Source organism: Agelaius tricolor, unplaced genomic scaffold, assembly GCF_023055355.1.
Source record: "Agelaius tricolor isolate 1412-34295 unplaced genomic scaffold, bAgeTri1.0.p SCAF_10, whole genome shotgun sequence".
NCBI classification, from domain to species: domain Eukaryota; kingdom Metazoa; phylum Chordata; class Aves; order Passeriformes; family Icteridae; genus Agelaius; species Agelaius tricolor.
The window spans coordinates 14,989,942-15,011,750 of NW_027269270.1; the positions used below are offsets into that span (position 1 = coordinate 14,989,942).

Sequence of the window (21,809 nt, forward strand, 5' to 3'; positions counted from 1 at the left end):
GCCGACCCGGAAGGCCCGGCCAAGGCCGGCCCCGAGCGCCGCTGTCCCTGTGCCTGTTCTTGTGCCTGTTCGTGTGGGGGCCGGCGGCTCCCTATCCGCCGGCGCCGCCATGGGGAAGTCGTTCGCCAACTTCATGTGCAAGAAGGATTTTCACCCCGCCTCCAAGTCCAACATCAAGAAGGTGAGGGGGGCCGGGGGTGCCACGGCGGAGACGGGTTGCCGGTACTGCAGCGGCCTGAGCAGTGCTCCTCACCTCCCTGGCGTGGTACCGAGCACCGAGCAGGGCTCCTCACCTGCCTGGGGTGGCACCGAGCAGGGCTCCTCACCTCCCTGGGGTGGCACCGAGGCTGGGGCTCCTCACCTCCCTGGGGTGGCACCGAGCACCGAGCAGGGCTCCTCACCTGCCTGGGGTGGCACCGAGCAGGGCTCCTCACCTCCCTGGGGTGGCACTGAGCACCGAGCAGGGCTCCTCACCTCCCTGGGGTGGCACCGGGGGTGGGGCACAGAGGAAGGAGGAGGCAGCGAAATAGTTAAGAAATACTTGAAGCTTCGGGTTTTCTTGTTCCCAGGTGTGTATGACTGTCGCATTTTTCTGGCTTGGGCTTTTCAACACCTGATTCTCAGAACAAATAGGCGCTGTAGCCCGTCCAGGAAAAGCCCACCTGTCCCGATGTGCCCATGTTTTCCCAGTATTTCATACCTTGCCTGAGCTGGGTGCAGATGCCCTCTCCAGACCGTGGCCCATGCCAGGAGCCCCCGAGGGGCCCTGGGGCTTGCGGTCTGCCGAGACTTCACCAAGCAAGGGTCGCTGCAGGGAAGACAGTGGCACCCACACGGTGTCTTCTGAGCCTACTTTTCCCTTTGAGCTTGCAAATTTTCTCCTGTCTTTTCCGCGTGTAAGTGTTGTTGGAACTTGAAGTTTCTCAAAATTAGTGCTGTGGGAAGTTCATTTATTAAAATACTGGATGAAAATAATGTATTTTATGCGATTAGAATGGTGATCATCCCTTGTTAAGCATTTTCAATTGGGTAAACTAGTTATTTATGCACTCATATATTTTGTAATAGTATTTGTATTTAAGTGGAAGCTTAATTATTTTAATTAGGTATGGATGGCAGAACAGAAAATCTCATACGATAAGAAGAAACAAGAAGAATTAATGCAACAGTATCTGAAAGAACAGGAATCCTATGATAATAGGTGAGAATTGGTAGATTGCTCCCTTCTTCCTCCTGTCTTCTTTTCATGGTAGTGCAGGTGATATTGCTGTGACCAATTTGAAGTACTGTCTCCATTGACCATAGTAGTAGAGGGCAGTGATTCATTAAGTGATATCTGATTAAGCAGAAGTCGCAAGAACTTCTTTAGTGGTTTGTGCCTGTCTTCTGATTAATTACAAATATGTTACGTTTCACAGAACAGTCAGTAACCTCGAATAATAATACATTTGTATCACACAGAAATCTGTTTTTCATAACTACTTTTCATACTACTTTTCAGCTGAGATTGAAATGTGTGATTTTTGTACACAGTGGACCATGCAAAGTCATTGACTCGTCTCTCAGGTTTTTTGATATTCAGATTTTGTTACTCACGTTAACAAATGAAAAAATGCTAGTTATCCCAACACTTTCATACGGGTGGGGTTTTTTTGTGATGTTACCAATGTGACTGTTTTGTGTGTAACACTCCAACTACCCTTTTTATTTAGGTTGCTTATGGGTGATGAGCGTGTGAAGAATGGTCTTAATTTCATGTATGAGGCCCCACCTGGAGCAAAGAAAGGTATTGCAATTTCCTGATTGTGGGCAGATAGTACTGCAAAATTAAAAACCTTCTGAAGAAACACACACAATGTATTTTATTTTAAAATAACATGTTCATGGTGAGATAATGATAGGATGTGTGATTTTTTTAATTCTTTCTGTGAGATTATGCTAGATAGATATGTATATGTGTGTGTGTGTATATATATATATATGTATATATCTATATATAGAGTGTAGAGTGTGTAATAATTTTGATCTCACAAAGCTTTAATTTCTTTCAAAAAGAATGGCTGGGGGTTTTTTAAGCAACAGTTCAATGTGAAGAGAAGACCAGATAAATATCTTTCCAGGCAACACCATAAATTCTGTCCTCAACCAAGGATGCTTCTTTAGCCAATTACAATGAGGAGGACTGGACCTTACCAGGGCAATGACTCAGACAACACAAACCTGTATTTTGGCCTGCTCTCCTTTACAGAAATAGCAGGTTGCTTTTGTTTAAAAGTTATGCCCATAATTCAGCTTGATGCTTGTCAAACATAGGAAATACCAGAGCAAGAAATTAATTATCAGAAGTTACAAAAATAATGAATGCTGAAATTCAGTAGTCAAAAGTGCTGCCTGACCTGTGTCTGGTGAATCTATGACTGCTTAGTAGTGTCATAAATGGAAGTTTCTAAATACCTGGTGGACACTCATATCAATCCCTTAATTTTAACAAGATCTGAACGTAAGTGAAAAACTAAGAAAATCTATTTCCTCTAAGAGAAAATGTGTTTGTTCCCTTTAAAATGCATCTTTCCCATTTGCATGAAATCACTTGGAAATGCTTGGATAGACTCGTTCTTGTAGACCAGGTTTTGCAATTATTTTACTTTAGAGGCTCTAATAGTAATCTCTTAAGCTTAGAGGAAATGGAATTTCAAAGTAGCAATTATTGCTAAATTTTCTTTTTAATATCTTAAAAATAAGTATTGTTGCTACTCTTGCAAAAAGTGAAGTTTTTATTTGTGTAACAAGCCAGCATAGTTTTAGAAGGTGATTCTGGATTTACAGGATTTAAAGCTATATACTAGAGGCTGGTTATTTGTAAGTGCACTCTATTTATATAAAGCTACTTCCTGAGTATTTGCACTATTGATTAGTATAAACCATAAAATGTTTTTTCTTTAGCTTGGGGGGGAACACCATCTGGATTTTACATATATAATTAATGCATCATTTATTTTCTTTGCATGCTTCCTGAAAATTCAAAGAGGAAACAAAAGAGGTATTTCATTACATTATTTCTTTACGTGTTCTTCTTGCTTGCTTAAGTTCTGAAAAACTTCAAACTTACCATGTTCTCTGTTTTATAGCAAGAAGGAGAGACAGAATACAAATTTGAATGGCAAAAAGTTGCTCCTCGAGAAAAGTAAGATATCTGGATTTTTTCATATACTTTTCTTTTTGTCCCTTTTTTCCCCTGTTCTATTTTTGAGCAGGTCACTTGTGTGATCTTGTCATGTCCTAACACTTCATTAGGAAAACCTGTTAACCTGGAACTATTTCCAGCGTAGCTTTATTTTCATTTGGTTTTTACATCCATATTTGAAAACGCATTAAAAACAACGTTTACAGGAATTATACCTCTGAAATGGGTGCACACTTATCAACAAAAGGTAGTTTTGTATATGATGTCTTTTAAAAAATAGTAGTGAATGGAGTATTTGTTTTCTCTTGTGTTTGTGTACAGATACGCTAAGGATGATATGAATATCAGAGATCAGCCCTTTGGTATCCAGGCAAGTTACACACATTTCGTTCTGTGGGTGCCTGGGGTGTATTTCAAATGTTGTATGACTGCAGAACTTTCACATGGACTCTCTTAATTTTGTCACCTCTTTTTCAGTGGGTTTGAAGGCTTCTCTTATGCCTAATGACACAGAGATTTCTGTAAACGTTCAGCTACATTGGTGACTAAATGATGTCAATTGGCTTTGTTGCCTTTAGGTGCGGAATGTGAGATGCATTAAATGCCACAAGTGGGGTCATATAAACACTGATCGAGAATGTCCCTTGTTTGGCCTCTCTGGAATCAATGCAAGTTCAGTCTCCAGCGATGGTTCAGGTAGGCAGTGAATGGCTTTTAAAGTTCTGGTTAGACAAATATGGAGGGAGCTTATCATGTTTAATTTTAGAAGGCTTAAGTTTATCATATTTCAGAGAGTTGATGAAATCTGGAAAACAGTGAATTCCAAATGTAGGCTCCACAAGTTTGAGTTAGTTATTTCATATTGCAGGGACCTAATCTTCTAATTAATAACACATTTTAAAAAGATTCTGTATTGCTTTGATCCTATCCATGCCTAAAACTGAGAAGCTACAATGAGACTTTAGATCAGAATGACAAAATTTATGTCACAAAAAAAATGAATGGATTGACACAGACTGTGTCAGTTCAGATTTAAGCAAACTGCTTAGATAAGATGGAATATATCATTATATCTTTGTTAATCTCTTGGTAAAAAGGAGGCGTTTGTGGGCTTTTTTTTTAAATGCAATTGTATAAGTGGATAAGCAATTGAAACCTAGATTTCCAAATGTCTGGTTTCCCTTCATCTGACTTCTTTTTGCTTCTCGAGCTACAATTTTCTTTCTTCTATTAGCTCTCCTGTTACTTGAAGTCACACAGCAGTTAATGCTAGATTATGCTTGAAGAAGTGGGTATAAACATTCAAATTGAATATTTTTTTTTACCTACAGTACATTTTTTTTCTGTGAGTTAACCGAAGTTGTAATGCTTTGAATTTTCTTAAAACTGGGGCATGTTAAAAAAAACATCAGGTAGCATGGATGAGTTTTCAGCCTTGCTGTGCTGTGCTCTAAAGTCACCTGTTGTGTATTGGGTTTTGCAGGGATACCATTACATTGATTTGCACACTCTCCATGGTTTCTGCTTTTCTTCTGTCTTCTTTCAGATTATCTGTTTCATGAAGCAGCTCTTAGTTTTGTTAAGTATTTAGGCTACCAACAAGCTTGTTTTTCAGATTTGGGTCACATAGATACATAGTTTCTTTGGGATGAGGCCTAGAAGAGTTGAGTTAAAGGAAATGGTGGCCCTTATTCTCCTGTCTTTTGAGGCATTGTCTGATGATTATGCCATTGTATTACTCATCCTGTAGTTGACTTGCTCAGCCTTTCTGTTCAGTTGGTTATAAAGTTAAATCACTTTCTTGCATGAGTCTTATCTTAGAAAAAAACTGTGCTTAGAGCATTTGTTGGTGGTAGAATTATATTGTGCAGCTCTTGCATGTCAGAGATGCTTTTGTGCTACAGAACTCAGTATCCATACCTCAGTTCAAATGATGTGGGTCAGTTTTAGGGGTGTTTGGTTGAAAAAGCAGAAATTACTTGTTTGTGCTTGCACAAACCTGATATGCATTCCTTATTATTCGTTCCAGTGTAATACAGACACTGCAGTGTCAGTAGAAGAATAACTGCTTGTTTCAAACCTTACTGAACTATCTGTATAGGTGTAGGCAACGTTTGACTGCTGTGGGTGTATCCCACTTGAAGAGATGTCCCCCAGATGGCTTTTCAAACCATCGTTCAAAGCCTAAAGAAAGCATGTAGCATATATAATGAATTTTGCAGGAAGGAAAATGGTATAAAAGTACTTAGATGTTCTCAGACTGTGCCAGTGCCCTCTCATTTTCAACTCTGGAACTTAGAAGACAGTTTGCTATGCTGAGCTTAGACTCTTGTAGGCTGAGGAAGGATTTTTAGGGAGTAGGGGTGGGCGACAGATCAGGATTTGTATATATAATTTGTAAGAAGCTGTTCTTGAATTTGAATAGTCAGCTGTAATGATACTGCTACTTTCTCTTTCTTTCAGGGAAACTATGTAAGAACACTGTAGGTAAAGCTTAAAGTTCTTGATTTAATAGCAAATACAAGGCTTAGAGAAAGTAGTAATATTAATTACAATATCAAATAAAAGGTTGTCTGCTTTTTCTAGCCTCAGGAATACAAACCTTTCATCAACTTTTCTAAAATTTCATCTGATTTAATAATAAGTTAAGTTACACTCCTTAGATGACTTCTGGAAATATGTGTAAATGAAGCACTGCAGTTAAGTGACAACACAAATTCTTGAATTCACTGCTTCTGTTAAGACTCATAATTCATCCACATGGTATGCTAAAGTGTATGCCACATATTTTTTAAAAAAGTATGAGGTTTTTTGTTGTTGTTGAAACCCTGACAGTAGTCCTGTGTTGGCTGGGATGGGAGCAATTTCTTTGCATTGATGAGAGTTCAGCCCAGTTGTTACAGTGCTGCAGATCCACAGCTGGTTCTGCTGCATCTCTTTCCACCTCCAAAAACCTTCTTCTGTTGCTCTGTGCAATACACCTCCTCAAGCTCTCTTTCTTCCTGCTTCTCTTTATCAGTAATTGCATGCACTCCTAAGCTGCTTTCTAGACTAAATTCTTGATTAATTTTTATTGCTTTGTAGTACTGCAAAAATGTCCAGGCAATGGCTAGAACTCCAGAAAAAACTACTTTGGAAGGGACAGAGACTTTTAATGAGATCATCCTTTTATGAAACTGTTCTGTGTTTTGTGAACTGATGATTTAAAAAAGTCCTTTGCACTTGAAACAAGTTGAATTGCACATCAATTGCTTCCCAAGCACCCCCTCCTCCACATGTCTCTTCATGCTTAGAAAGCTGGTAAAAACCATGGAAATAGTCCACAGTTTTCATTTCTTGTGGTTGTCAGCAACAGGAAAAAAAAAAGTGCAAAACTACTTGGCTTCTAAGGTAAGGTAGAGTTCGTTCAATTTTTCTGAAGCTGTTTGTTCATTTCTAAAATGTAGAGGTTAAAACACGTCTCTGAACAGAGCAGTGAATAGGGATTTCAAGGATAGGCAGGGATTACTGGTAGTATACAGCAGGTCTGGGATGTGTGCTAAATTTATTTGACTGGACTTTTTAATAACTTAATGTGTAAAAACACATTTGCAATGAACTCTCAAAAAGTTGAAAAACGTTTGGCTAAATTATTAGAGCATATAGTATTTTCAAAGGTTAGGAAGTATTGGCACGTTTAGAAAGTAGTGGTGAACTTCTTTCTAGCTGGTGTTTCAGGAAATTGAAATATAAATATCGCCTCATCAATGAAAGGGGGTACAGCTAAGAAATACAGATATAACGAGGAAGATTTTAGTACAGTAGTCAATGTACAAGAATTCCAATTAGTTTATGAAATTAATTGTATTATAAGAACCAAATTTAAGTTCTAAATAACTAAACATTTTTTTTAAGAGCAAATATTTGGATTTTTTTAATACTCTTTCTTAGTAAAGAGCTCTATTGCTTTGAAGTTAACTTACTTGGTAGTGCTTTATTTCTTCTGATTTATAATCATTTCATCCTAATAGAAGTCAATCTTACATCCTTTTCATGCAAATTGAGTGGAATAATTTTTTTTTGGCAGTGCGTGGTAGTTACCCTAGCTAAATTTAGGTTAGAATTCTTCCAACTTTGCAAATACTCTCCCTTGCTAGGGCACACCATGCATCAGCACAGTGCTGGAAGGCTCTGGTCCATGTGCTGCTGAGCATCCTGGCTGGTGATGAATCTCTGCCCAGTCAGGCTGTGGGAGCATTGGGCTTCATGGTTCTGAATCTGGTGTGCTAAGGACACTGCATCACTAATTTCTGCAGAAGTAGGTTTTAACAAATGGTCTGGCTTCCCTGTCAAAGATTTGTAGCAGGCCTCGATACAAATTCAGTTTTTGTTTTGTTCTAATTTATTCCTGCTTCAGAAAGAGTTAAACAAATGTCTTGTTTGGACTCATTATTTTTTTCAGCATCAAAGGAAACATTTGACTGCAAATAAATGAAAGTGAAACTCATGTCTGATTTAGTTGACTTAGCTAAAGTTCCTGCTCTGTTTCTCCATAGGGAAAAAGAAGAATTATTAACCAAGATTTTTTTCCCCACCCCCATCATGTCCAATATAGGCTTTTTCTTTCCCATAAATCCTATAAGCTGTGATTCTGTAATTTCAGCAGAAGAATAGCTGTCTTCTAATGTGATGTGAAGACTACACTGTAATGTTCCTCTTGACACACAAAACTGGTTGGCAATTGCTGTGTCGGATTTGGTGTTGAATATTTTGTGTGCAAAGACCAGTCACAGCCTTCATTTTCCTCCAGTGAGACCGCTGCAGAGCAGAGGGTGTCTGTGGCACAGAACTGTCTTCTGCTGTCTTTCAAGATCTGACATACATTGCATTGCTTCAGCAAACAAAAATAGGTACAATCAGTTCCTTACCTTGGGCATGGTGGCTTGTTTTTTTTGCTTCTGGGACCATTTTACTAATCTAGCTGGTAATTCATACAAAAAAAAAATAATCTTACCATTAAAAAGCACCTATTGAATAATATCTCACCAGTGACTGGAGATTATTTTTTCAATAAGGCAATTTCAGTGGATGTGGTTATCATGGGATAATCACACCCCTGGGGTACAGCCTTGTCTGTAATCTCCCAGGAGTGTAATTATTGCATGATAACTGCACCCCCTGGTGTTGCATTATTTCTATTATGAAATTCTTAGTTTTAGATATAAAGTAACTTTGATCACTGAAAACTGCAAAGTAGTGTTCCAATGTTCCAGCTGTGAGGCTTACAGAGACCAACTTAGAAGATTTGCTTCTCCTTTACAAAGGTAAATTAGGCAATCAAAATGCTTCTTTAGGCTAAACTGATTTACAGAGTGTTTTACTGATAAAATCCTAACTTTCAAAGTTCATTCCAGATGAAAATACCAGTTGTGCTTCTGACTTTACGTGCCACTGTGTATATATGCATGTAGAAAATACAGAATGTATACCAGCATAAAAACCAGCTCACTAGCATCTCAAAGTTTGCCTGTTTTTACAATCCTTTCTCATCATTAACCAGGAGCATCTGTTGGGGTTTGTGAGGTTTTTTTTTGTGAATCCTGAAAAGCCATTAACTTGATTGGAACAGAGATCATTAGGTGTCCTGTGCAAAGTGTTTTGAAGTAATACTGTTATTTCACTTCAAAATTGCCTGTGACTTTCTTGGTCAGGTGAAGTTAAGACAAACTGAATTTTTTTTTCCTTTCCCTTCTTTCCTGCAAACAATCTATCCTGTTCAATGATGGTTTGGGCAGATGGGGTAGGGATTACTGAAAAGCTATGAAAGCTTGAATGCTTACAACTTTTATTATATGGTTTTTAGAACAAGGAACCCAGTATCTGTTCCTTTTTTATGAAGAAAGGTATACTATCTTAGGAAGTGAGGCTAGTGTCTCCAATTTTATGAACAGCATAGTTAGAAGTGGGATGGTAAGGCTAAAAGATGTTCTTGCACTCTTGGCCTATGAAAGCTAAGCCTGGAGAGTGCTGGGCATCCTCCTCTGCTGTGGACTACTTTGCATTTTTTACAGCTGACTGGCTCTATATGTGAGCCATGCTGTGGAATTACTAAGGAAAAAGTACTGTAAAGTGCTTACCTTCCAGAAAATTCAGGCAAATTAAGGTAAAATTCTAATGGAGCTCTGTGTATGTGTATCTAGTGTCTTATGGTCTAACAAGAGAAAGCCACTCCAGGTGTAGCTGTGCAGGTGCAGCCTTCTAAAGACTCACTACCCAGTTCTGGGGTTTGCACCCTCTCTTTTCATCTCCTGAGTGCCCCTAAACTAAGTGTGGGCATTGTTTCCATCTGTCTGTGACTTAGTGTGCTCCACTGATCTTAAGCCTTTAGGTGAAATACCTTTCCAGAGTAATCATGGAAATTACCAGCCAGGTGGAGACAGCAAAAAATGAAATCTATGTTTATGTTGCATTATGTCTGCATCTCACTGCAGTTTCCTGGTGACAAATACGGTACCTTTTTTCCCAACAGAGAAAAGTCTGCATTGTATTGGGAATGCAGGAATTTTTTAAAATGTCCTTTTGAATTTGTCATAACCAAGAAAAGGTATTTGAATATATTAACTGTGAATATTTGTATAAATGGTCATCTGTAGAAACGTACAGTGTGTGAAACCTTCCTTTATGATCTGCAGCTGAGACCTTTGATTGTGAACAGTAGGAACCTTAACTAAATCTTCACATAGTTTAAGAACTGTCACATTTTAGAATAATCCTCCATTTATGTTTCAAAAGCCTTGGTATTTGTTGTGAATGCATAAAATACAGATTCTATTAGAAATCTTGTGCTTAGCAAGTGATAAATATGGATTCCAATAGCAGTTTGATAATATTAAATGGCTTTTACTACTCCAAAAAAGTAAAAAGGAAACTCAGGTTTCTCTGAAATACCATATCACAAAAGCATGGCAAATTACACCGAAAATCTGTGCTAAAGTGTTAAATACAGTTAAACTGCAGGCCCTCTGAAGAAGAGCTAATTAAAAGCCAGAGGTTTTAGTCATTGATTTCTCTCAATGCCAACTGCAGCAGTTGCTTTGAAGTGTAAATATGGTCTGAATGCACTCATCTCTGAAATAGATGAAAAAATTATCAGTAAAAGATGATTGATTCTGAATTAGTGGAGGCAGCATGAACTTACTGTGTGTCATGATCACATAGTTTTGATTATAGTTCTTTGTCCTGTAGATAAAATAAGTGCCTACTCTCATCTCTATCACAACCTCAGTAAAAGTTCAGAGACTATGGAGTGTGATTAAGCTCAATCTGTAATTTTTTTCCATTTTTGCTCAATTTCCATATTAACAAAAGCCATAGAAAACTCGATGGACAGAACAAGAAAGTATATGGATGTATTGACACAACTGTCTATTCTAATTTTAAAGTTAATTTCTCTTTTAAAGCAAGACCTAAAAAGCATTGTATCATAGTTTATGTCTTTGCTACTACCCAAAACAGGTGGCATTCTGCATTCAGAGTATATTTATCCTTCATGTGGTTGTGTGCTAGACTGAAACCCACCATCAGAATATTTTCTAAAACCTAGTTAATTCAAAAGAGGTGTTTTTGTACTCTGCAGGTATTTATTTATCTATTTTTCCACAGCAAAGCATGGCTTTAGTACCACTGATGTGTAGAAAACCATAAATAAATTGCAGTTTAGAGGAGTTATGGCCTCACATGGTCCAGGCTGCCTAGAAGAAAGGATGGTGACAGCATGCTTTAGGCCTACTTTGCTAACAAAAAATGTGTAGCAATAAAAGGGAAACCTTGAGAGTATCTTGTCCTTGATTCATAAATTAAGCTTTAAGCATGGTAGCATGGAGTTTACTGACCATGACATATACTGGCAAATTGACAGCAGATACACAAGTGTGCTATGTTTATGTTTTCATGTGAATTACCTCTCTTACAAGTCAGAAGTGTGATGGTGTGATGATGGTGATGTTTTTAGATTAAAATGATCACATTTGTAAACTAAAAGATATCCCATGCCAGAACACATTTTCAGAAAGAGAGAAAAGCTTGTTCTAAAAGCCATATTCTAAATACTGTTTTGATGATATGCAAAATCAGCAGTAGTTAAAATAAAGGTAAATAGTTGCAATTAAAATGACACCATGAAGAACCTACTTTTTCCAGTATTTTCTACCATTTTCCAGTTACTTTTATATAGTGTACTCTATTTAATAGTGTACTCTATTTAATTTTGTAACAATACATAGAATACAAAACAAAACATACAATGTTAAATATCATATAGTTCTGTAACTGCAGCCAAAATGTAAGTACAACTGCTTACTGTCATCTCCCCTGCCAAAGATTACAGTGTTATTGTTTCTTATGTCTTTGCTTTCCATTTATATTCCACTATAAAAATCCATTTAAAACTTGATTGATTGTAAAGAATAATTCAGTTTGCTTATCTGCACTGGTGACAGTAGTGAAAGCTTTTATCAGTAAATTGGGCAAATATTGTCAAGACTCTGCATCATGGGTAGGTGGAAGTAAAACTGCTATTTTTTGTGATACTGGCAAGCGTAACATGATGGTCTGTCCTCACCGCCACTGAAGCTATTGCAGAAAATGTGGTATTTAATCACAAGAGTCATGACAAAGTGTTTTAGCATACTGCTCCCTCATATTGAATAATTAGAAAAAATGTGCTTTGTGGGTTGTAATGGAGGCCTGCTAGATGGTGTGTTACAGCTGGCATTGCTCTCCTAAGGGTGCCCGTGCTTCCTAGGGAAAAAAAACATTCTGGAAACAAGAGTCTTGCATGCCCTCTGCATTTGTAGCATCAAGAGAAGTACAGACAGAACAGAAATTTATTGCAGCTATAGGTTTCTCTGGTTTCTGGGACAGGTGTGGGGCAGGAAGAGCTTGCTGTAAGGCAGGCACTTAAGTAATTGAAATCCAGAACTGTATTCCCTTCCTGATGGCTTAATAGAAGCAGAACTGATTCTGTTAATTCATGTCAGTTATGTGATGAGAAATTGGGAGTGCTCCTTGTTCTAAAAAAGCAAATTTACAATATGTTATGGAAATCTTAATATGATATTCTTCTGCAATCCAGTGTAATTGATATATATTGAAATAGTTACATCTCTTTTGTTTATGTAATTTTACAAGTATTATAGAGATGCCCCAAAAGCTGTCAAGCTAAGGTTGTTCTCGGGTCGCGCTTTGTGAAGACTCGGATCTTCACACTTCATTGTATGTTTTGAATTTTGTGCCCCAACTCTTTGAGTCAGCTGAGCTATCTAAATTGTATCCTTAAATAGTATCTTGAACAGAAGATAACAGAGAGAATTAGAATTAGTACAGCAAGAATTTCTGTGGAAAGTAAGAAGCAGGAAGAAACTGTAACCTCTTTGCATGACAACATTTATTTCTTGAGAATTGCAGTAGCCAAAAAAAAACCCTTTAAAAATCTATAACTATTTAAGGATGGAGACTTTTTTGTGCAAGCCCTTCTATAATGTTAAGTACTTGTAACTACAGAAAATATAAGAAGTTGTCAGTTGTCTTAATGCATAAAAATAAATGTCACATTCACAAGCAGTTAGTCATGCTATATGACAAAAAGTTTTTCCAAGACTATGAATTAGTTCTAAAGCAGGTAAATGGTTTAGTTTTAGCTGAGTAGCATCAGGGAAGGTTTTTAAAGATCTTTTTTTCCCTTTTCTTTTTTTTTCCTATCAAAATGCAAATTTCAGAAAATAACCTTAACAGTCATATTCAAAAATAGCAAGGTACTTTATTTGACTTGTTTCAGGAAGAATAAGAAACAGATGATGGAACATTGTAACTTTGAACTTATTTTTAGTTTGCTGATGAAAGAATGCTGAGGGACTAGTTGTCAGAAGTTGTAGCAATCAGCTATTTTTATCAGATGCCTGTATCTAAAGTTCTGCCAGCTCATGGTATAATATCTCAGGATGTTTTCACCTGCATGAGGTCACAGAGGTGGCTTCTTCTCAGGCTGTCTCACAAGTCTGTAAGGAATGCCTGTATGAGGAGTTTGATTTTCATAACACTTAAAGGATTTTTGTGCCTGATGAGTGAGTCTGCAAGTGATGGGTGCTGTTCAAGAATAATAAGCTATCATCATAGCCAAAGATTTTAGCCAACTGAGAGCCTCTCAGCTCAGTCCTACCATCTGTTTCACTGTTAATGACTCAGCAGGAGCATAGGGCTGCCAGGTATACCCAGTACTGCTTTCTCTGATGGTCGTGGAGGGTGAAGACACAACTGTGGTCATAAGCCAAAGGCAGGCTGAAAAGATTTACCACTTTGGGTTACCAGGCAACCTGCTGGCATCAAGGTTTAAGCTTTAACTGCTTAATAGGGAAGCCAAGGACACTCTGGAGAAGTTGCTGCTTTCAAATCTCTGTTAAGTGAGGTTCAGTTTTTAGGGTTTCTTTTACAGGCTTTGTCTCTCCCATTTACATTAGCCAGGAGAAATCCCCTATTATATTTTATAATGTGGAAATGAGAATGTGATTGTTTACTCACAGATTTAGGCATCTTTTAGAACTCTGTGAAAAAGCATCTCAAAAGGAAGCATGTTACACACCTCAGTGCTGTCACATAAAATAGCTGTGCCCAGGAATCCTGAGAGACCTCAACCTGTCACTGATATTTCAAAGAAAATCACATCTGCTTATCAACATCATTAAAATATAAATCAAAAGCAGTCTGTTGAGGTATGGATGGGAAAAGACAGTCACCAAGCATTTAATTCCTTTGATTCCAAGCAAAGGAGTTTATATGAGAATTAACATTTTCTTGATTCTTGTTCCGTTGCAGAAAGTAGGCAGTAATAGAGGTTTGCAGTTAAGCTGTGCAGTCATTGTCAAACATGATGTCCTAATTGAACTTATCGGCCTGGACTTGTAACCAGGTAGAAAACAGTCTCTTTGCACTTCCAGATCAGAGATTGTTTTTCCCCTACTGTGTCTCTACAGATGTCTTGCTGTCATTGGGCAGCAGAACTTCTGAGGAGGTCAGTGGCATCATTGTTAAAAAAAAAAGTGTAAGCAGGTTAATCTGTTTCATCCTCTCAGAAATGTTAATGGTTTTTAAACTGTAAAGATGCCATACTGCAAGGAAGTGTCTTCTATAATCAACCACTCTGGACAGCTGCCCATGGCATGCCTGGCTGGTCTCCACACACAAGAGTTGTGAAATAGGATTGTGTTTTGACCCTACTTCCATTTATGGGGTTGGTTTATTTTCTGAATCTCATTTCCTAGTGTTTTCTAAAACCTTTAGTTATAGTAAAAATAGCATACTTAATAAAGCTTCTTGGAGATTCTTGCATCTCCTCACAAGCTTGGCTGAACCTAAATGACTGTTTCCCTCACAATTGTAGGGGGACCAAAACAGGAGTAATTTATTTATTAAAAAACTTTAGTCTCAAGTTTTTGTGGGTGCATTTGATGCAGCTTGTATACGTCCACAAAACAGGAATAACAGTAGTTTGGTAATTGTCCTTATCATGGTAATAATGGATAGCAGCTAAAATACTGTAGGTGGAGCTATGAATTTCTCACTGACATCATTAATATACAAGGAAACAGATGCACAAAAATCAGTGTTGAGCATTCATTACATGCTTTTTCTTAAAAAATAAAAAATTATTTTGCTTGCCTCTTGCCATGCTATGCACAAAGAATGCCAAAATTGCATTGTCATAATTCTTTGTGCTATGCACAAAGAATGCCATTATTTCTGGAAAATAATTTTGAATTGTGGTTTTGAAGGCTAATGTGCCTTCATGTCCCTCTGGTCTCAATTCTGACCATAGTCCTCATAGGGACCCACAAAGTTAGGGCTTCTGTCTTGGTTCTTTAGCAAGTTTGCTGTGTAGATTTGGACAAGTTGCATTTCTCTATTGATATAATCACATTAATGAGAACAATTAGGTACTGGATACACACCAAAATGTGTACAATGCTGAAGCACTGAAGAGGAATAATTAAGAAGTTAGTTTAGTTACTTCTGTAGGCAGTGGCTCTTTGAATAATAGGGAGGAAGTGCCTTTGAATAGTAGAGGTATTCTAGGCTTGAATTGGTCAAGTGTTTTCATTTTTTGGTGTGGAGAAATCTCTCACTTTGTCTCCAGCTTTGTCTCCACTTGGCTTCCTCATACAGGGTTTTTGACTGAATTGTATGGCTGTTTTATATGGACTTTCAAATCAAGGCCTCTTCTGGTGCCAAATTCTGTCAGTAGGTGTTCCAGCCAGAGTAGATTTCGACAAGCACACCAAGGTGTGAAAATTGAAATATGCCAAAATGTAGACACTGGGGCCTATACACCTTCATTAATTGTGAGCTTACACTATAACACATAAAAATAAAAAGCACTTTGTGTAGAGTACAGAGGCGATGGGAAATAACCCCCTACTTAAGAAAAATGTAAACTCCAGGGAAGACTAAAAGGTATCTCATTTGAAAATTCTTTTGCCTGGAAAAATAAGGAACTTGTGAAAAGAACGTCATTAATGCAGGGGCTCCTTAAACCATTTCCAGAGTTTTGTTTTATTTCTTCCTGCTTTACATGTAGACCTGTTTGTTTCTGTAATGTAATATATTATACAGGAAAACTAAGAAAAAGGTTCCTTCTTTTGAGAAAGTGCTATATTACTTTCCATATATTTTCTATAGCAAAAATCTCACTTTATTTTTCCTTACTTGTCTGTGTTAAAAATCTGAGTTTTATCAGTCTTACAACTAAGAAAGACTTTAACCACAGAGCAGAATCAGTACATTTCATAAGGCTAATTAATCTTATCATTTACAGTAGTTTACTGAAGTAATAGTGAATGTGTGCTCCATGCCCTGTTTTACATTCCTTTTAATTTAGATTTACTTTACACAGTTCATTGTCAGTAAGGTTAGTGAAGGAACTGGGAAGGAAATTTACTGAAAGTGACCTCACAAGAGAGTGAATATTTAGGGTGAAGAAAAGTACCTAATCAGACAAGTACACAACATTATGATGATCACAGGGATTCAATTAAAGCATAAGAGTGAGTTACAAGATTTGTAAATTATGCAGTCAAGTCTGAATGATCTATAATACATTCATAATACATATTTTTCTCCTTGTTAGATTCTTGCAAAGAAAAAATCATGTGCCTAATGCCAACACCTACCGTAATGAAAAATATAGCATGTTTTTTAAGCTAATAAAACCAGAAATCTCTGAGGGGATAATAGTCTAGACCTACATATATTTGGCAATCCCTAGAATAAGTAAGGACATGGATACTTTTCATGTGTTTTTATATTCCGTATGTATTCTTCTAATGTTACTTTTTACACTGAAGTTCAAAAGATTTGTGTCATTATGAAAAATGAGTTAGTAGTGACATATTAGAGGAGCATTATCTCATTGTTTTAAAGGAGAGGAGGTACTTGAGTCTTATTTCATATGCTTTATTTAGATCTCCTCTGCTTTTTGACTATAATAAAAATATATTACTAGACTTTTCTAATATATTGTTTTCAACATGACAAAGTTACATAAGAGAATCCCCTTGTTCTTAAAGAAAAATGCAATTATTTTCCATTCTGAATCTTCAGACTGCTGTTTTAGAAAATCATATCTGATTATTTGCTCAGCAGAAGATTATTGAGTTGATTTAGCTGTGATTTTACTTAACAAAGCTTCAACTGAATTCCTACTGTGGAGTCCAAAAAAGGTAGAGAGATATAAATGATACATTCAAACTGTGATTTTTGTGAACAGGGCCATCAATGCACCCCTCGGAGCTAATAGCGGAGATGAGAAACAGTGGGTTTGCACTGAAACAAAATGTACTGGGGAGAAACTTGACCGCAAATGATCCATCACAGGTAATATCTTTTTAACAGTAAGCTGAAAATGTCTGTAAATCTAAATGTGATTGCTTGTGAATTGTTACTTAATGTTTTCAAATATGCATATCCATAGGAAAGCTGAAGAGCTATACCAGTAGAAAAATGTCAGAAAACTTAGTTTTCCAGCTTTGTTTCATACAGAATGGTGAATCACAAATTACTTCTTTTTAAACCACATATAATAAATTAAATCCCTCTTCTGGGTGACTAGAAATTGAATTTTTCATAATGGGGTGGTTAGGGCTTTTGCTGCATACTTGTAATACAGTGCTGCCCTTTGGATGAAGTTTGAGGCAGTATGCACAAATAATTACTGTCAGGAATGCTATATCTGAAGGGTTTTTTTTTTTACTTGATTCACTATTGTTCCAGTTTTTTTTTTTCTGGGAGTGAAAATGGTTCAATTGCCTTTACTTAGACTGCTCAAAGTACATTACTAATTGAGGTGCTTGAATAAAAGTGTAAAATGAAAGATTAATATACACTCCTTGAAGTAACCTTTGTTCATATGGCAGGATAGTCAAACCACTAGTAAAGAGGGGATGACCACAAGCTGGTCTTGAAATCTTCAGTAAATCAGCAGTTCATTGTGTTGCCACAGATAGATGTGCCTTTGCCTTTAAAAAAGCTATGTACCCCCAAAAATGTAGCCTGTGGACACTGTTAAATGAATAATATTGATATCGGTATGTTTGCTTTATGTTAGGCGTGCTGGGGTTTCTGTGTAAGAGCTTTTTAATCTTTATTTCTTTCGTCTTCTGAGTATGGCTAAAATTAAAAACATCGCTGTGGAGAACTGTGGTGTACCAGATGCACTTAATTTGAGGAATTCAGGGTCTTCAAAGCAGTTTTGCTTTGCTGATTGTGTTACTGTATGTAGATTATATGATTACAGTATTTTGCATTGCTAGAAGACTTTGTGCACATTTAAAGACTAATAACACAACAGTGAAGTAGATGTGTTACCCATTTTCCTAATGACTAAACCGAGACAGAAAAGTAATTTGCTTAAATTACTCTGAGTTTGAGCAGGACTAGTGTCTTACCTATTCATCCAAGCATGATAACAATGGAGTGACTTATCCTGGGGAATCGTGGGCTTCAAAATCAGCTCGTTTTTATTAACTATTTGAGAAATGTTTCTTTCCCTAGCAGTGATTTTTTCATGTGTTCGTAATAACTCCTGTTGTATAGCCCCCACATTATAACACCTACTCAGCTCTGAGAGACAATGTCGGGGTTTTTCACTTGCTAGTGGGTATTCTGTTCTAACCAGTGTCTGAGGCTGACTTAGTAATACAAATATATTTGTGTCTATGCAAAAATAAGGTATATAGGGGCACCACTTTTAAAACAGAAATCTGAATGAATATATTGTTTTTATCTATAAGAAGCTAAGGTCTTACTGCATTTTTCTAGGAGTTTGTTACAAGTGAAGGAGATGATGATCCAGAAGTTGAATTTTTAAAATCATTATCAACCAAACAAAAACAGAAACTTCTAAGGTAGGTCTGGTACTTAGTGGAGGGGATATGTATCACCAGTAGTTCTGACTACATCCATGATTGCCACTGTAACTTTTTGGTGCCATTTAGCACCATCAGTGCAGAAGAAAATCAGCTTAGTTTAACATACACTTGACCACAAATGGCATTATGTTGCATGATTTTTAACCAACTTGTTTTATTTTAATCTAATTTTGATGCCTTTGACTGGGGCTCATTTCCAGTTTAACTGGGATACTGAAATACTAATTGGCTCACTAGAGATGCTGTGCTGCTATTTTAAAATACTATTCTGCACTCTGTTGTTTACAGTATCTTCTCTTGTGATAAAAAATTCTGTGCTCTTGTTCAGTGGTTTACAACTTCACAAAGTTTATCTTTGCCCTGTGGCTGAACTGAACCTGACTCTGTACCCCAAAGCCAAGGCTGGCCCAGCTGCACCCTGTGCTTGTGTCAGGGCTTGCAGCTTACTGCTCCCTGTGGGTCTGAGTTAATGACATTCCCATGCTTTGCTTTTATCCAAGTGATGCTGTGTGCCAAGTGACTAATACGTTTTTTCTCTCTTCATTTGCAATGTTATCCTGAAATAATCTCAAAATGTTTAAAATGAAAAATACTAACTGCTGGCAGATAGATCCCATAGAGGCATGAGATGAAACAAGCTTTTAGGATAAAAGATGTCACATATGTGGGGAGTGGAAGGGGAGGGGGGGAAAGGTGAATGGCTAAGCAGGTAGTAGGTAGGTACATATGGTATTCACATATGTAATAATTCTCTGAAAACAGTCAACGTGTTTTATGTTCCTTTTAAGTAAGGAATGTGTATGTAGATAGAGTAATCTAAAATGTTATTTTTGTTTGAACTTCTGCTGGCCCAACACATTGAAATTTTTATAATCTTTTATATTTTAGTAGTTGAAGTTTAGTAAATATTTGGGTCCTTTAGGCTTTATTAGTCTGAAGGGATTTTTTTAATGCACTGGCAGCAGTTTCACTATTCACTCACTGGTTTTCTGAGCATAAATACAGAAAGCAAAATAAAAACTACATGAAAGTAGTCGAATAGTATGCATGAGCATGATGGAATATTGTATATTTACAGATAGAAAATATAAGTTTCTAGTTGTGAAAAAAGAGGTTACTGGAAATATCTGTTATTTGCCTAAAGAACTCAAAGACGTATGTTTTAGTCTCAGTTTTCATCATTAATTGAAAGTGAATACTAATTGCATTTTTTCGTTTTCAAAATACTTTTTTAAAATGCACAAACAAAAGCAGCAATGATTTTCTGAAGTCTCCAGAGCAGCCTGACAAGGAGGAAGAAAGCACTACTGAATGTTTTTATTCCTAGTTACAAGGCCCAAACTGACATCTCTTACTTATGTTTTTGAAAATTAAAGAATTAAAAAATCATATTATTCCTGTTTTGAGGGAGCAGTTGGGGATTACATACTATGGGTAATGCAGGTTAGAAGTTTTAAAATTACACTTTGCTGAAAAAGGAAAAGAATTCCATGTTTTTTTATAAAAATGAATGTATTTACTGTGTAGGTCATCAGAAGTAGTGAACTTTCAAAGACAATGACTTTGTAATCTAGTATATCTTAACATATCTGATTGTGCCACTCTTTTATTTTGAAAACAAAAGGAAGTTGGATCGTCTAGAGAAGAAAAAGAAAAAGAAAGATAGAAAGAAGAAAAAGCAGCAAAAGAAAAAAAGCAAAAGTAAACACAAGAAACATAAGATGAGATCCTCTTCCTCATCCTCCAGTGAGACTTCAGTAAGCAGCAGTGACAGTGAGACTGACAGCAGAGATAAAGCAGCACAAAAGAAGATGGATTCTAAGAAAAGAAAAAAAGACAAGTTTTCAGAGGCTAGCAGCAGCAGCGATTCAGAAGGAAAGGCAAAAACGAGGAAGGAAAAACTTTATGAAGATCTCTCCAGTAGTCACGGTAACAAGGACAAAGACAGGGAGAAGTACAAGCTTTTAAAGCGAGATAGTTCTGCAGAGAACAACAAATGGAACTCCTGTGAGGGGGAAAGAAAGTCCACAAGCAGATACCATAGCACGAACACGAGAGACACTGAAAGAAAGGAGAAGGATAGTAGAAGCCAAAACATGAATGAGGGGAGCAGGAGAAGCCCGTGCTCAAATCACAGCAGTTGCAGGCAAAGGCACATAAGAAGAAGTCCAAGTCAAAGCCCTGGTGAAGAGCGGCACAGGAAAAAGGACACCAGAAGCCCCAGCACAGATGTACACAGAGAGAGGGGAAAATGTAGAGAAGGCCATGGGGACAAGTGCAGTAAAGTGGAACACAGAGAAAGGAGCAGACGCAGTAGAAGCAGAAGCAGAGAGAGGAAAAAAAATAGATAGTATAGGGGACAGGTGCAAACCAGAACTTCTCTGGGTTTTGATGAATAGCTTTCAACAAGGGCTCAGTTGCATACTGCTGTTCATTTTCCAGCCTCTGGAACTAGCATTTCCTACACAGAGCCAACAGCTTTGTGTATGGCTCAATTCTATTGTGTTGGAATACTTGTAAATTAGGTATAAACGTTAAGGTATTTTTTTACTGTCTAAATATGCTTATTGGCAAATACCTCTTGTATACATGCAGTAATTCACAAACTTGATTTTAGGATTTTAAAATATTTGAAAGCAGTATGTGATACTCTTGGTTTCATCTATGATTTCTGTTTAGATGCAACTGCGAGGGGAGCAGAGAAAGCAATTGAGATAGTTCTGGATAAGATCACTGCTTTAGATATCAAAGCATTGTCTTGTAGAGGGTTTTGGTTTTTTCATACTGAAACATTTTTCCTAAAGTTCCCTGTAAGAGATCAATTTTATGAGTTAAAACAACAGAGAGACATAGTTCACATAAGTGTATAGCCAACATTTTCTGGCCTCCTGCAGTGTACAGCTTGGTCAGGGCTATCTAAACATCTTGAACCCCTGTTGGTATGTGTCAGTACAATGTCAAGTTATTGTTCAATAATCTCTCAAGACATGAAAGGAATATTTACTGCCTCAACTGCTTCAGGTATTTCATTGTTTGGGGTAGTAAGTTAGTGTAAATAGTCATCCTTTTGTTTTCATGAACCTTTTTGTGTTTTTAGTGGCTGTCAGTCATTTTCTGCATATGTTGTTATGAAGATGAACTTCCATAATAAAATACCTTATTCTTTAAAA

General features: G+C 37.1%; 1 protein-coding gene across 1 annotated transcript; it reads left to right on the forward strand.

Annotated features, from left to right (window-relative positions):
• On the forward strand, positions 1-21,809 carry CIR1 (corepressor interacting with RBPJ, CIR1). Its single transcript, XM_071434876.1, has 10 exons — positions 1-181; positions 1,107-1,201; positions 1,713-1,786; positions 3,027-3,040; positions 3,129-3,184; positions 3,506-3,554; positions 3,763-3,880; positions 16,980-17,086; positions 18,530-18,615; positions 20,264-21,809. Exons 1-10 carry the CDS (start codon positions 110-112, stop codon positions 20,988-20,990), a joined length of 1,398 nt encoding a protein of 465 aa, XP_071290977.1. The 5' UTR covers positions 1-109; the 3' UTR covers positions 20,991-21,809.

Bases quoted from the DNA above. Each gene is read 5' to 3' on its own strand.
- CIR1 (XM_071434876.1), top strand. From the start codon at position 110: ATGGGGAAGTCGTTCGCCAACTTCATGTGCAAGAAGGATTTTCACCCC. The intron at 3,881-16,979 runs GTAGGCAGTGAA...TTTTGTGAACAG, and splicing joins AGTCTCCAGCGATGGTTCAG to GGCCATCAATGCACCCCTCG. The intron at 18,616-20,263 runs GTAGGTCTGGTA...TGAAAACAAAAG, and splicing joins CAAAAACAGAAACTTCTAAG to GAAGTTGGATCGTCTAGAGA.